We start from the raw sequence: 13,925 nt of genomic DNA, 5'->3' as shown, positions 1-13,925 counted from the left end.
GCCGTTGGCAACGCCGACACATGACTGGATGGATATGTGGAATATTTTAAATGCAAATGTGAATTTATTGCACAAACGTTTGGACAAAGAAGAGTCCAGGGACAACACAGAGGGTCATACCCTGCCTTTCCCTATGTCACAGGGACCTTCAGGGTCTCAAAAGCGGCCGCTTTCTCAGGTAGTTGACACAGATACCGACACAGAGTCTGACTCTAGTGTCGATTTATAATGATGCGAGGTTGCAGCCAAAATTGGCTACGAGTATTCATTATATGATTATTGCTATAAAGGATGTGCTGCATATTATAGATGACCCCACGGTGCCTAATCCTAAGATCCACATGTTTAAAGAAAAGAAGCCTGAGGTTACTTTTCCACCTTCTTTTGAATTAAATGAGTTATTTGAAAGTGTTTGGGAAACTCCAGATAAGAAGCTGCAGATTCCCAAAAGGATTCTTATGGCGTATCCTTTCCCTATCAGGGACAGGATACGGTGGGATTCCTCCCCAAGGGTGGACAAGGCGTTGACGCGCCTTTCCAAAAAGGTGGCGCTGCCGTCTCAGGATACAGCGGCCCTCAGGGATCCTGCTGACCGCAAGCAGGAAACTACCTTGAAGTCAATTTACACACATACCGGTACATTACTCAGACCGGCGATAGCGTCGGCTTGGGTTTGTAGCGCTGTACTAGCGTGGACCGATACTTTATCTGCTGATATGGATACGATGGATAAGGAAACTTTTTTATTGACCCTGGGACATATTAAGGATGCAGTCCTTTATATGAGAGAGGCTCAAAGGGATATAGGCATGCTGAGGTCCAGAGCAAACGCTATGGCGATTTCTGCCAGGCGGGCGCTGTGGACTCGACAGTGGTCGGGTGATGCCGACTCAAAACGGCATATGGAGGTGTTGCCGTACAAGGGTGAGGAGTTGTTTGGGGAAGGTCTCGCGGACCTAGTTTCCACAGCTACTGCTGGTAAATCAACTTTTTTACCTTATGTTTCCTCACAGCCTAAGAAAACGCCACATTATCAGATGCAGTCCTTTCGGCCGCATAAATCCAAGAGAGCTCGGGGATCTTCTTTTCTTGCCAGAGGTAAGGGCAAGGGGAAAAAGCTGCCAGCTACAGCCAGTTCCCAGGAACAGAAGTCCTCCCCGGCTTCTACTAAATCCACCGCATGATGCTGGGGCTCCGCTGGGGGAGTCCGCTCCAGTGGGGGCACGTCTTCGTCTTTTCAGCCAAGTCTGCGTTCACTCTCAGGTGGATCCCTGGGCAATAGACACTGTTTCCCAGGGGTACAAGCTGGAATTCGAAGAGGTGCCTTCTCGCCGGTTTCTCAAATCGGCACTGCCGACTTCTTCCCCAGAGAGGGAGGTAGTTTTAGCAGCAATTCAAAAATTGTGTCTCCAACAAGTGGTGGTCAAGGTTCCCCGGCTGCAGCAGGGGATGGGCTATTACTTAACCCTGTTTGTGGTCCCGAAACCGGACGGTTCGGTCAGACCCATTCTAAATTTAAAATCCTTAAACCTATACTTAAAGAGGTTCAGGTTCAAGTCTGGAAGGGGGAGATTATATGGTGTCTCTAGACATAAAGGATGCATACCTTCATGTCCCCATTTATCAACCTCATCAGGCGTTCCTGAGATTTGTGGTGGAGGATTGTCACTACCAATTTCAGACGTTGCCGTTTGGGCTGTCCACGGCCCCGAGAATTTTTACCAAATTAAGGGCGGAGATGATGGTGCTCCTGCGCAAGCAGGGGGTCACAATTATCCCATACTTGGACGATCTCCTGATAAAAGCGAGATCGAGAGAACAGTTGCTGGTCAAAGTATCACTCTCCCTGAGGGTGTTACAACAACACGGTTGGATTCTAAACCTGCCAAAGTCACAGTTCGTTCCAACAACCAGATTGCCTTTCTTAGGCATGATTCTGGACACGGAACAAAAGAGGGTCTTTCTCCCGACGGAAAAGGCCCAGGAACTGCGGGACTTGGTCAGGGACCTGTTGAAGCCAGACAGGGTGTCGGTACATCACTGCACGCGAGTGCTGGGGAAAATGGTTTTCCATTCGGCAGGTTCCATGCCAGAACTTTTCAGTGGGACCTTCTGGACAAGTGGTCCGGGTCACATCTACAGATTCATCAGATGATCCGCCTGTCCCCCAGGGCCAGGGTATCTCTCCTGTGGTGGCTGCAGAGTGCTCACCTTCTAGAGGGTCGCAGGTTCGGAATCCAGGACTGGGTTCTGGTGACCACGGACGCGAGTCTCCGAGGATGGGAAGCAGTCACACAGGGAAGAAACTTCCAGGGTCTGTGGTCAAGCCAGGATGCTTGTCTACACATCAACATTCTGGAATTAAGGGCCATATACAACGGCCTTCGTCAGGCGCAGACCTTACTTCAGGATCTACCGGGTCTGATTCAGTCAGACAACATCACAGCAGTGGCGCATGTAAACCGCCAAGGCGGCACAAGGAGCAGAGTGGCAATGGCAGAAGCCTCAAAGATTCTTCGATGGGCGGAGGGTCATGTAAGCGCTCTGACAGCAGTCTTCATTCCGGGAGTAGACAACTGGGAAGCAGACTTCCTCAGCAGACACGATCTGCATCCAGGAGAGTGGGGACTTCATCAGGAAGTCTTCGCAGAGAATGCAAGTCAGTGGGGTCTGCCCCAAATAGACATGATGGCTTCACGCCTCAACAAGAAACTTCTGAGATATTGCGCCAGGTCAAGGGACCCTCAGGCGATTGCAGTGGACGCACTGGTGACACCGTGGGTGTTTCAGTCGGTCTATGTGTTCCCTCCTCTTCCTCTCATTTCAAAGATACTGAGAATCATAAGACGAAGAGGGGTTCAGGCGATTCTCATCGTTCCAGATTGGCCTCGAAGGGCCTGGTATACGGATCTACAGGAAATGCTCTCAGAAGATCCGTGGCCTTTTCCTCTCAGGGAAGACCTGTTACAACAAGGGCCCTGTCTGTTCCAGGACTTACCGCGACTGCGTTTGACGGCATGGCGGTAGAACGCAGGATCCTAGTGGAGAAGGGCATTCCGGAGGAGGTCATTCCTAATCTGATAAAGGCTAGGAAGGAGGTGACATAGAAACATTATCACCGTATCTGGAGGAAGTATGTGTCTTGGTGCGAAGCCAAGACTGCTCCTCCGGAAGAGTTCCATCTGGGCCGTTTTCTTCACTTCCTGCAAACAGGAGTGAATTTGGGCCTAAAGTTAGGCTCCATTAAGGTTTAGATTTCGGCCTTATCCATTTTCTTTCAAAAGGAATTGGCTTCTCTTCCAGAAGTCCAGACTTTCGTGAAAGGGGTGCTGCATATCCAGCCTCCTTTTGTGCCTCCAGTGGCACCATGGGACCTTAACATGGTGTTACGGTTCCTTAAGTCTCACTGGTTTGAACCGTTTCAAACAGTTGAGTTGAAGTATCTTACCTGGAAAGTGGTCATGTTATTGGCCTTAGCTTCGGCACGGCGAGTGTCAGAGTTGGCGGCTTTGTCTCACAAAAGCCCTTATCTGATTTTCCATGTGGATAGAGCGGAGTTGCGGACTCGTCCCCAATTTTTGCCTAAGGTGGTTTCTTCTTTTCATATGAACCAACCTATTGTGGTGCCTGTGGCTACAAGGGACGTGGAGGATTCCGAGTCCCTAGATGTGGTCAGGGCATAGAAAATTTGTGGCCAGAACGGCTCGGGTTAGGAAAACAAAGGCTCTGTTTATCCTGTACGCAGCCAACAAGGTTGGTGCTCCTGCGTCTAAACAGACTATTGCTCGCTGGATCTGTAACACGATTCAGCAGGCTCATTCTATACGGCTGGATTGCCGTTACCGAATTCGGTTAAGGCCCATTCCACTAGGAAGGTGGGCTCTTCTTGGGCGGCTGCCCGGGGCGTCTCGGCATTACAACTTTGCCGAGCCGCGACTTGGTCGGGTTCAAACACTTTTGCAAAATTCTACAAGTTTGATACCCTGGCTGATGAGGACCTAATGTTTGCTCATTCGGTGCTGCAGAGTCGTCCGCACTCTCCCGCCCGTTTTGGAGCTTTGGTATAATCCCCATGGTCCTTACGGAGTCCCCAGCATCCTCTAGGACGTAAGAGAAAATAAGATTTCTCTATCGTCCTAGTGGATGCTGGGGTTCCTGAAAGGACCATGGGGAATAGCGGCTCCGCAGGAGACAGGGCACAAAAAGTAAAGCTTTTTCCGATCAGGTGGTGTGCACTGGCTCCTCCCCCTATGACCCTCCTCCAGACTCCAGTTAGATTTTTGTGCCCGGCCGAGAAGGGTGCAATCTAGGTGGCTCTCCTAAAGAGCTGCTTAGAAAAAGTTTAGCTAGGTTTTTTATTTTACAGTGATTCCTGCTGGCAACAGGATCACTGCAGCGAGGGACTGAGGGGAGAAGGAGTCAACTCACCTGCGTGCAGGATGGATTGGCTTCTTGGCTACTGGACATCAAGCTCCAGAGGGACGATCACGGGTTCAGCCTGGATGGTCACCGGAGCCACGCCGCCGGCCCCCTTGCAGATGCTGAAGACAGAAGAGGTCCAGAATCGGCGGCTGAAGACTCCTGCAGTCTTCAAAAGGTAGCGCACAGCACTGCAGCTGTGCGCCATTTTCCTCTCAGCACACTTCACACGGCAGTCACTGAGGGTGCAGGGCGCTGGGAGGGGGGCGCCCTGGGAGGCAAAATGATTACCTATAAAGGCTAAAAATACCTCACATATAGCCCTAGAGGCTATATGGAGATATTTAACCCCTGCCTAATTTTTCTAAATAGCGGGAGACGAGCCCGCCAGAAAAGGGGCGGGGCCTATCTCCTCAGCACACGGCGCCATTTCCTCTCACAGCTCCGCTGGTCAGGACGGCTCCCAAGTCTCTCCCCTGCACTGCACTACAGAAACAGGGTAAAACAGAGAGGGGGGGGCACATTTATGGCGATAATTTGATATAACAAAGCAGCTATAAGGGAGCACTTATTATAAGGCTATCCCTGATATATATATAGCGCTTTTGGTGTGTGCTGGCAAACTCTCCCTCTGTCTCCCCAAAGGGCTAGTGGGTCCTGTCTTCGTTAGGAGCATTCCCTGTGTGTCTGCTGTGTGTCGGTACGTGTGTGTCGACATGTATGAGGACGATATTGGTGTGGAGGCGGAGCAATTGCCAAATATGAGGATGTCACCCCCTAGGGAGTCGACACCGGAATGGATGCCTTTATTTATGGAACTACGGGATAGTGTCAACACGCTAAAGCAGTCGTTTGACGACATGAGGCGGCCGGACAATCAATTAGTGCCTGTCCAGGCGACTCAAACACCGTCAGGGGCTGTAAAACGCCCTTTGCCTCAGTCGGTCGACACAGACCCAGACACAGACGATGACTCCAGTGGTGACGGTGACGAATCAACCGTATTTTCCAGTAGGGCCACACGTTATATGATTTTGGCAATGAAGGAGGCGTTACATTTAGCTGATACTACAGGTACCACTAAACAGGGTATTATGTGGGGTATGAAAAAACTACCTATAGTTTTTCCTGAATCAGAAGAATTAAATGACGTGTGTAATGAAGCGTGGGTTGCCCCTGATAAAAAGCTGATAATTTCAAAGAAATTATTGGCATTATACCCTTTCCCGCCAGAGGTTAGGGAGCGCTGGGAAACACCTCCTAGGGTGGACAAGGCGCTAACACGCTTATCTAAACAAGTGGCGTTACCCTCTCCTGAGACGGCCGCACTTAAAGATCCATCAGATAGGAGGATGGAAAATATCCAAAAAAGTATATACACACATGCAGGTGTTATACTACGACCAGCTGTAGCGACTGCCTGGATGGGCAGTGCTGGGGTAGTTTGGTCAGAGTCCCTGATTGAAAATATTGATACCCTGGACAGGGACAATATTTTACTGTCGTTAGAACAAATAAAGGATGCATTTCTTTATATGCGTGATGCACAGAGGGATATCTGCACACTGGCATCACGGGTAAGTGCTATGTCCATTTCGGCCAGAAGAGCTTTATGGACGCGACAGTGGACAGGCGATGCGGATTCAAAACGGCATATGGAAGTTTTGCCGTATAAAGGGGAGGAGTTATTTGGAGTCGGTCTATCAGATTTGGTGGCCACGGCTACAGCCGGGAAATCCCACCTTTCTACCTCAAGTCACTCCCCCACAGAAAAAGGCACCGACTTTTCAACCGCAGCCTTTTCGTTCCTTTAAAAATAAGAGAGCAAAGGGCTATTCATATCTGCCACGAGGCAAAGGTCGAGGGAAGAGACAGCAACACGCAGCTCCTTCCCAGGAACAGAAGCCCTCCCCGGCTTCTACAAAAGCCTCAGCATGACGCTGGGGCTCCTCAAGCGGACTCGGGGAAGGTGGGCGGTCGTCTCAAAAATTACAGCGCGCAGTGGGCTCACTCGCAGGTAGATCCCTGGATCCTGCAGATAATATCTCAAGGGTACAGGTTGGAATTAGAGACGGATCCACCTCGCCGTTCCTGAAGTCTGCTTTACCAACGTCCCCCTCCGAAAGGGAGACGGTTTTGGAAGCCATTCACAAGCTGTACTCTCAGCAGGTGATAGTCAAGGTACCTCTTCTACAACAAGGGAAGGGGTATTATTCCACTCTTTTTGTGGTACCGAAGCCGGATGGCTCGGTAAGGCCTATTCTAAATCTGAAGTCCTTGAACCTGTACATAAAGAAGTTCAAGTTCAAAATGGAGTCACTCAGAGCAGTGATAGCGAACCTGGAAGAGGGGGACTTTATGGTATCCTTGGACATCAAGGATGCGTATCTCCACGTTCCAATTTACCCCTCACACCAGGGGTACCTCAGGTTCGTTGTACAAAACTGTCACTATCAGTTTCAGACGCTGCCATTCGGATTGTCCACGGCACCTCGGATCTTTACAAAGGTAATGGCCGAGATGATGATTCTTCTTCGAAGAAAAGGCGTATTAATTATCCCATACTTGGACGATCTCCTAATAAGGGCGAGGTCCAGAGAACAGCTAGAGATGGGATTAGCACTGTCTCAAGAAGTGCTAAAACAGCACGGGTGGATTCTGAATATTCCAAAATCCCAGTTAATGCCGACAACTCGTCTGCTGTTCCTAGGGATGATTCTGGACACGGTTCAGAAAAAGGTTTTTCTCCCGGAGGAAAAAGCCAAGGAGTTATCCGAGCTTGTCAGGAACCTCCTAAAACCAGGAAAGGTGTCTGTACATCAATGCACAAGAGTCCTGGGAAAAATGGTGGCTTCTTACGAAGCAATTCCATTCGGCAGATTCCACGCAAGAATTTTCCAAAGGGATCTGTTGGACAAATGGTCAGGGTCGCATCTTCAGATGCACCTACGGATAACCCTGTCTCCAAGGACAAGGGTGTCTCTTCTGTGGTGGTTGCAGAGTCCTCCTCTATTGGAGGGCCGCAGATTCGGCATACAGGATTGGATCCTGGTGACCACGGACGCCAGCCTGAGAGGCTGGGGAGCAGTCACACAAGGAAGAAACTTCCAGGGAGTATGGACGAGCCTGGAAACGTCTCTTCACATAAACATTCTGGAACTAAGAGCAATATACAATGCTCTAAGCCAGGCAGAACCTCTGCTTCAGGGAAAACCGGTGTTGATCCAGTCGGACAACATCACGGCAGTCGCCCATGTGAACAGACAGGGCGGCACAAGAAGCAGGAGTGCAATGGCAGAAGCTGCAAGGATTCTTCGCTGGGCAGAGAATCATGTGATAGCGCTGTCAGCAGTGTTCATCCCGGGAGTGGACAACTGGGAAGCAGACTTCCTCAGCAGACACGATCTTCACCCGGGAGAGTGGGGACTTCATCCAGAAGTCTTCCACATGCTGGTAACCCGTTGGGAAAGACCAATGGTGGACATGATGGCGTCTCGCCTCAACAAAAAACTGGACAGGTATTGCGCCAGGTCAAGAGATCCGCAGGCAATAGCTGTGGACGCGCTGGTAACGCCTTGGGTGTACCAGTCGGTGTATGTGTTTCCTCCTCTGCCTCTCATACCAAAAGTATTGAGAATTATACGGCAAAGAGGCGTAAGAACGATACTAGTGGTTCCGGATTGGCCAAGAAGGACTTGGTACCCGGAACTTCAAGAGATGATCACGGAAGATCCGTGGCCTCTACCTCTAAGGAGGGACTTGCTTCAGCAGGGTCCCTGTCTGTTTCAAGACTTACCGCGGCTGCGTTTGACGGCATGGCGGTTGAACGCCGGATCCTAATGGAAAAAGGCATGCCGGAAGAAGTCATTCCTACTTTGATTAAAGCAAGGAAAGAAGTAACCGTGCAACATTATCACCGAATTTGGCGAAAATATGTTGCGTGGTGCGAAGATCGGAGTGCTCCGACGGAGGAATTTCAACTGGGTCGATTCCTACATTTCCTGCAATCAGGATTGTCTATGGGTCTCAAATTGGGATCTATTAAGGTTCAAATTTCGGCCCTGTCGATTTTCTTTCAAAAAGAATTGGCTTCAGTCCCTGAAGTCCAGACCTTTGTTAAGGGAGTGCTGCATATACAGCCTCCTGTGGTGCCTCCAGTGGCACCGTGGGATCTCAATGTAGTTTTGGATTTTCTAAAATCTCATTGGTTTGAACCACTAAATAAGGTGGATTTGAAATATCTCACTTGGAAAGTGACCATGCTTCTAGCCCTGGCTTCTGCCAGGAGAGTGTCAGAATTGGCAGCTTTATCTTACAAAAGCCCATATCTGATTTTCCATTCGGACAGGGCAGAACTGCGGACTCGTCCGCATTTTCTCCCTAAGGTGGTGTCAGCATTTCATCTGAACCAGCCTATTGTAGTGCCTGCGGCTACAAGTGACTTGGAGGACTCCAAGTTACTGGACGTTGTCAGAGCATTAAAAATATATATTGCAAGGACAGCTGGAGTCAGAAAATCTGACTCGTTGTTTATATTGTATGCACCCAACAAGATGGGTGCTCCTGCGTCTAAGCAGACGATTGCTCGTTGGATCTGTAGCACAATCCAACTGGCACATTCTGTGGCAGGCCTGCCACAGCCTAAATCTGTAAAGGCCCACTCCACAAGGAAGGTGGGCTCATCTTGGGCGGCTGCCCGAGGGGTCTCGGCATTACAACTTTGCCGAGCAGCTACGTGGTCAGGGGAGAACACGTTTGTAAAATTTTACAAATTTGATACTCTGGCTAAGGAGGACCTGGAGTTCTCTCATTCGGTGCTGCAGAGTCATCCGCACTCTCCCGCCCGTTTGGGAGCTTTGGTATAATCCCCATGGTCCTTTCAGGAACCCCAGCATCCACTAGGACGATAGAGAAAATAAGATTTTACTTACCGATAAATCTATTTCTCGGAGTCCGTAGTGGATGCTGGGCGCCCATCCCAAGTGCGGATTATCTGCATAAATTGTACATAGTTATTGTTAACTTATTCGGGTTATTGTTGTAGGAAGCCATCTTTCAGAGGCTCCGCTGTTATCATACTGTTAACTGGGTTTAGATCACAAGTTGTACGGTGTGATTGGTGTGGCTGGTATGAGTCTTAACCGGGATTCAAAATCCTCCCTTATTGTGTACGCTCGTCCGGGCACAGTACCTAACTGGAGTCTGGAGGAGGGTCATAGGGGGAGGAGCCAGTGCACACCACCTGATCGGAAAAAGCTTTACTTTTTGTGCCCTGTCTCCTGCGGAGCCGCTATTCCCCATGGTCCTTTCAGGAACCCCAGCATCCACTACGGACTCCGAGAAATAGATTTATCGGTAAGTAAAATCTTATTTTTAAACCTACCGGTAAATCTTTTTCTCGTAGTCCGTAGAGGATGCTGGGCGCCCATCCCTGTGCGGACAACATCCTGCAGGACTTGTATATAGTTGTTGCTTACATAAGGGTTATGTTTCAGTTGGATCAGTTTTGGACTGATACTGGTTTGTTTCATACTGTTGACTGGTTCGTATATCCCATGTTATACGATGTGAATGGTGTGGCTGGTATGAATCTTGCCCTTTGATTTACAAAATCCTTTCCTCGTACTGTCCGTCTCCTCTGGGCACAGTTTCTCTAACTGAGGTCTGGAGGAGGGGCATAGAGTGAGGAGCCAGTGCACATCCATACCTAAAGTTCTTTTTAGTGCCCATGTCTCCTGTGGAGCCCGTCTATTCCCCATGGTCCTTACGGAGTCCCCAGCATCCTCTACGGACTACGAGAAAAAGATTTACCGGTAGGTTTAAAATCTTATTTTTAGTGTCATAAGAATGCAGCTTTGGGTGCAAAGGGTTGCGCTCCTCTGTTGTGAAGGATAAATCTTAACATTACCAGTTGTGTGTTTGGACTGTGATGTGTTCAACATTTTCCAAGTTGGCCATAGCAATTTAGTCTTCTAGAACAGTGTGTATTCTAAAAACATCTGCTAGGAGGAGTTTTGATTAACCAAGCCACGTGTCCATCTATGTAACATGTGAAAATAGACGGTCTTTAAGATCTCAATATTTACTTTTTTCATTTTGCAGCAAAAGATGACAGAAGAAGAAATTAAGAATTTACAGAAAAGGAAGCAGCTAGCCGAGAAGCTGAAAGAAGAAGTAATTCATAAGTGAGAAATTGCCACTGCATTGCGCCTTTTTCATTTAACCAATTGCCAAAGCTAACCACATATATATTTTTTTGTATGCCTTTAAATAAATATTTAGTCACCGCCTCTGGAAAATATTCATCTTCGAAAGGAATGAAGCATGCAACCGAAGGTGGGCACAAAAACCTTTAATCCCTAAAAAGGACTGTCACAAGACGTGTTTGTATTTTTGTAAGCCACAGTTAAATTATATACATCGCACAAGCAATAAAGCTACAGCATCTTACCTTAGAGACCATACTTTTGAAAGCTTGTCTGGAGAATCTCTAGCCAAATGCATAAAGTAATTTTTATCTCCAAAGGCTTAGAGAGGTGAATTCCAGTGAGAAGGGTACCACCTCATAGGGTAGTAATACCTCATAGGGTAGCAGAATAATAAAGACATTAATGATGGTAGTCTGACTCGACCACTTCATTGAAAATCACCTTGAGACAAATTTTGTGGTTCCTACTTTGGAAAGCAGAGAATAGGGGTCATGATCAGACAACTTGCTAAGCTATGTAAGCACAGAACAGTGCTTAAACCGGTAACACAGAAGTCATCAGGCTCCCAGCTTATATGATGCAGTCCAGAAATGTGTTATACATTGTATCCAGAAAGTATTCACAGTGCTTCACTTTTTCCACATTTTGTTATGTTACAGCTTTATTCCAAACTAGAATAAATTAATTTCTCTAGCATCCGTAAGGGATATTGGGAGAACTAGTACGATGGGGTATAGACGGGGTCCAAAGGAGCCAGTGCACTTTAAATTTCTTCAACTGGGTGTGCTGGCTCCTCCCCTCTATACACCCTCCCACAGGCAGTTAAGAAAAAAGTGCCCTCAGGAAAGGATGCACATCTCTGCAGCTCCAGTGAGTTTTCTTCAATTTCATTTAAAACGTATTTTGTCTGGGCAACAGTATAACTGCGCCGTGGGAGTTAGGTGGTGGTGGTGGTGTGGAAGGAAGGGGGGGGGGCTGTCACCGTCCTTCAAGGTGCAGAGCAGATTCCCCGCTGTTTGTTCAGCGGGGCACTGCGCCTTGTCTGTCACAGCCGCAGCACGCCGCGCACCCCTAACATTAGCCTGAAGGTGACATCTGTGACACACCGGGGACCCTGCTAGGGGGGTCCCCGGTTTAAAGTGCGGCTGACCACGGGCGCGGTGTACGGGACCCTCCCTGGGGGGTCCCGTTAGGATCCCCCGTGAGTACACTGGCACAAAATTGCTTAACTAAGCACTTGTATGAGGTTTTAAGCTTATTTGGAGACTTTGCCAGTATAAATTTAATGTACAGCTCCGGTGCCATCGGAGGGGGCAGAGCTTCCTCAGAGCGGGACCAGCGGCGTTTTGGCGCCTTCCTCTACTTACAGCAGCCATCTACAGCACACACACACTGCGCATCCTGTCTCACCGTCACGCCGGAAACTGGTTCAGGGTGTAGCTAATGGGGAGAGCCGCTTGTGTACACTATCCTGAGCATATTTAGGGCTGCATTTATTAGTATTATTGTGATTACTGAGCCGACAGTCTCATTGGGGCTGTGCAGCTCAGGGTGTGCTGTGTTTCTCCCTCTCTTTGTGTCTCCTCTCACATACAGTAGGGCAGGCTTGCATCATAACTGTGTGTGTATGTTTTTGTACTTACTGTGAAATATGGGTAAGCACAAGCTGTGCAGTATATGTCACACCAGATTCTCTCCATTATCTAAAGACACTGTTTCCTGTGAACAATGCAGTCAATCTTCACAAATTAGTGAAGAGGTTAGGGGAGAGGGTACAGAGCCCCACTGGTTAGGGTCTCTTAAAACTATGATGTCAGATATGTCATCCCAGCTCACCGCTAATGTGCAGAAGACACAGCTACTGCAACAAGCTGTTGCAGATTTAGCTGCTAGGGCTGATGCACAGCCCCCCCCCCCCCCCCCCCCCCTCCCCTCTCTCTAATGCAGGTCCCCAGAAGCGTGGTTTACCTGCTCTGCTCTTTGATACAGATGATGATATCCAAAATGATGGGGATGACCTGGATCCCCTTTCTACTCAGGTTATTGAACCCCTCATTTTGGCTATAAGGGATGTGTTACAGCTCCCTCTAGAGTACGCTGATTTACAGCAGTCATTTTTCTTTGTGTAAAACAAGCCCAATGTCACTTTCCCTGAATCTCCAGAGTTAGATGACTTATTCAAACAGGCCTGGAAAAATCCAGACAAAAAATTCCAAGTGTCCAAAACGTTGCACTTTCCCATTTGCTCCTCCAGGTAGAAAATTTTGGGAGGAACCCTCTGGGGTGGATGTCTCAGCCTCTCGTCTGTCTAAGAAGGTGGTGCTGTCTGCCCCGGGCTCCTTTACTAGGAAGGATCCTGGGGTTATAAAGATAGAGACTCCCCCAAAATCTATATATGCTGCAGCCGGCCTTTCACAAAGACCAGTCATTGCGGGTTGCTGGATGACTCATGCCATTCATTCTTGGGCCACGCAAACTGAGGGGAGCCTCGGTATATGCCCTTAGTTACCATGGTTACTCTCCTGAAGCACATTCAGGACACTGCCCATGTCCTCTGTGATTCCCTCAAGGAGATGGGGAACATAAATTCTCGGACGTCGGCCATGGCAGTGTCGGGGACTCCACCATCTGGTGTACCACCAGATCATCGACTGGTGGGGTTGCCCACAAATAGACATGATGGCTTTTCTTCTCAACAAGAAACTTCCCTGGTATTGCTTGCGGACCAGGGACCCTCAGGCGAGGGCAGTGGATGCACTGGCGTCGCCTTGGCAGTACCGGCTGGTCTACCTGTTTCCTCCGATCCCATTGCTCCCAAGAGTGCTAAAGCGAATCAGGAATCAAGGTGTCCAGGCAATTCTGATTGACCCGGATTGGCCTCGGAGGGCGTGGTACGCGGATCTTCTGGACATGTCCGTCAAAGACCCTTGGTCTCTACCACTAAGAAGCGATCTTCAACAAGGACCATTCGTCCACCCGGACTTACAGCGACTTTGTTTGATGGCATGGAGGTTGAGCGGAACATCCTAGCTCACAAGGGCCTTTCCAAATAGGTTTTCTCCTACGTCCTAGAGGATGCTGGGGTTCCAAAAGGACCATGGGGTATAGACGGGATCCGCAGGAGACATGGGCACACTATAAGACTTTGAATGGGTGTGAACTGGCTCCTCCCTCTATGCTCCTCCTCCAGACTTCTGTTAGACTCTGTGCCCAGAGGAGACTGGACACACACTAGGGGAGCTCTCCTGAGTTTCTCTAAAAAGACTTTGTTAGGTTTCTTATTTTCAGGGAGACCTG

General features: G+C 48.9%; 1 protein-coding gene across 1 annotated transcript in view; it reads left to right on the top strand.

Annotated features, from left to right (window-relative positions):
- The window catches only part of CFAP36 (cilia and flagella associated protein 36), a 61,543-nt gene extending 50,667 nt beyond the window's left edge, over positions 1-10,876 (top strand). Inside the window, exon 10 of the mRNA XM_063918197.1 lies at positions 10,522-10,876. Coding sequence (XP_063774267.1) covers positions 10,522-10,608 — 87 coding nt within the window. The 3' untranslated portion in view covers positions 10,609-10,876. The remainder of the gene's footprint in view (positions 1-10,521) is intronic.
- Positions 10,877-13,925: the final 3,049 nt, after the last annotated feature.

Source organism: Pseudophryne corroboree, chromosome 4 (assembly GCF_028390025.1).
Source record: "Pseudophryne corroboree isolate aPseCor3 chromosome 4, aPseCor3.hap2, whole genome shotgun sequence".
NCBI lineage: Eukaryota > Metazoa > Chordata > Amphibia > Anura > Myobatrachidae > Pseudophryne > Pseudophryne corroboree.
The sequence above is the reverse complement of the archived record's forward strand: the minus strand, read 5'-3'. Positions and strand labels throughout refer to the sequence as shown.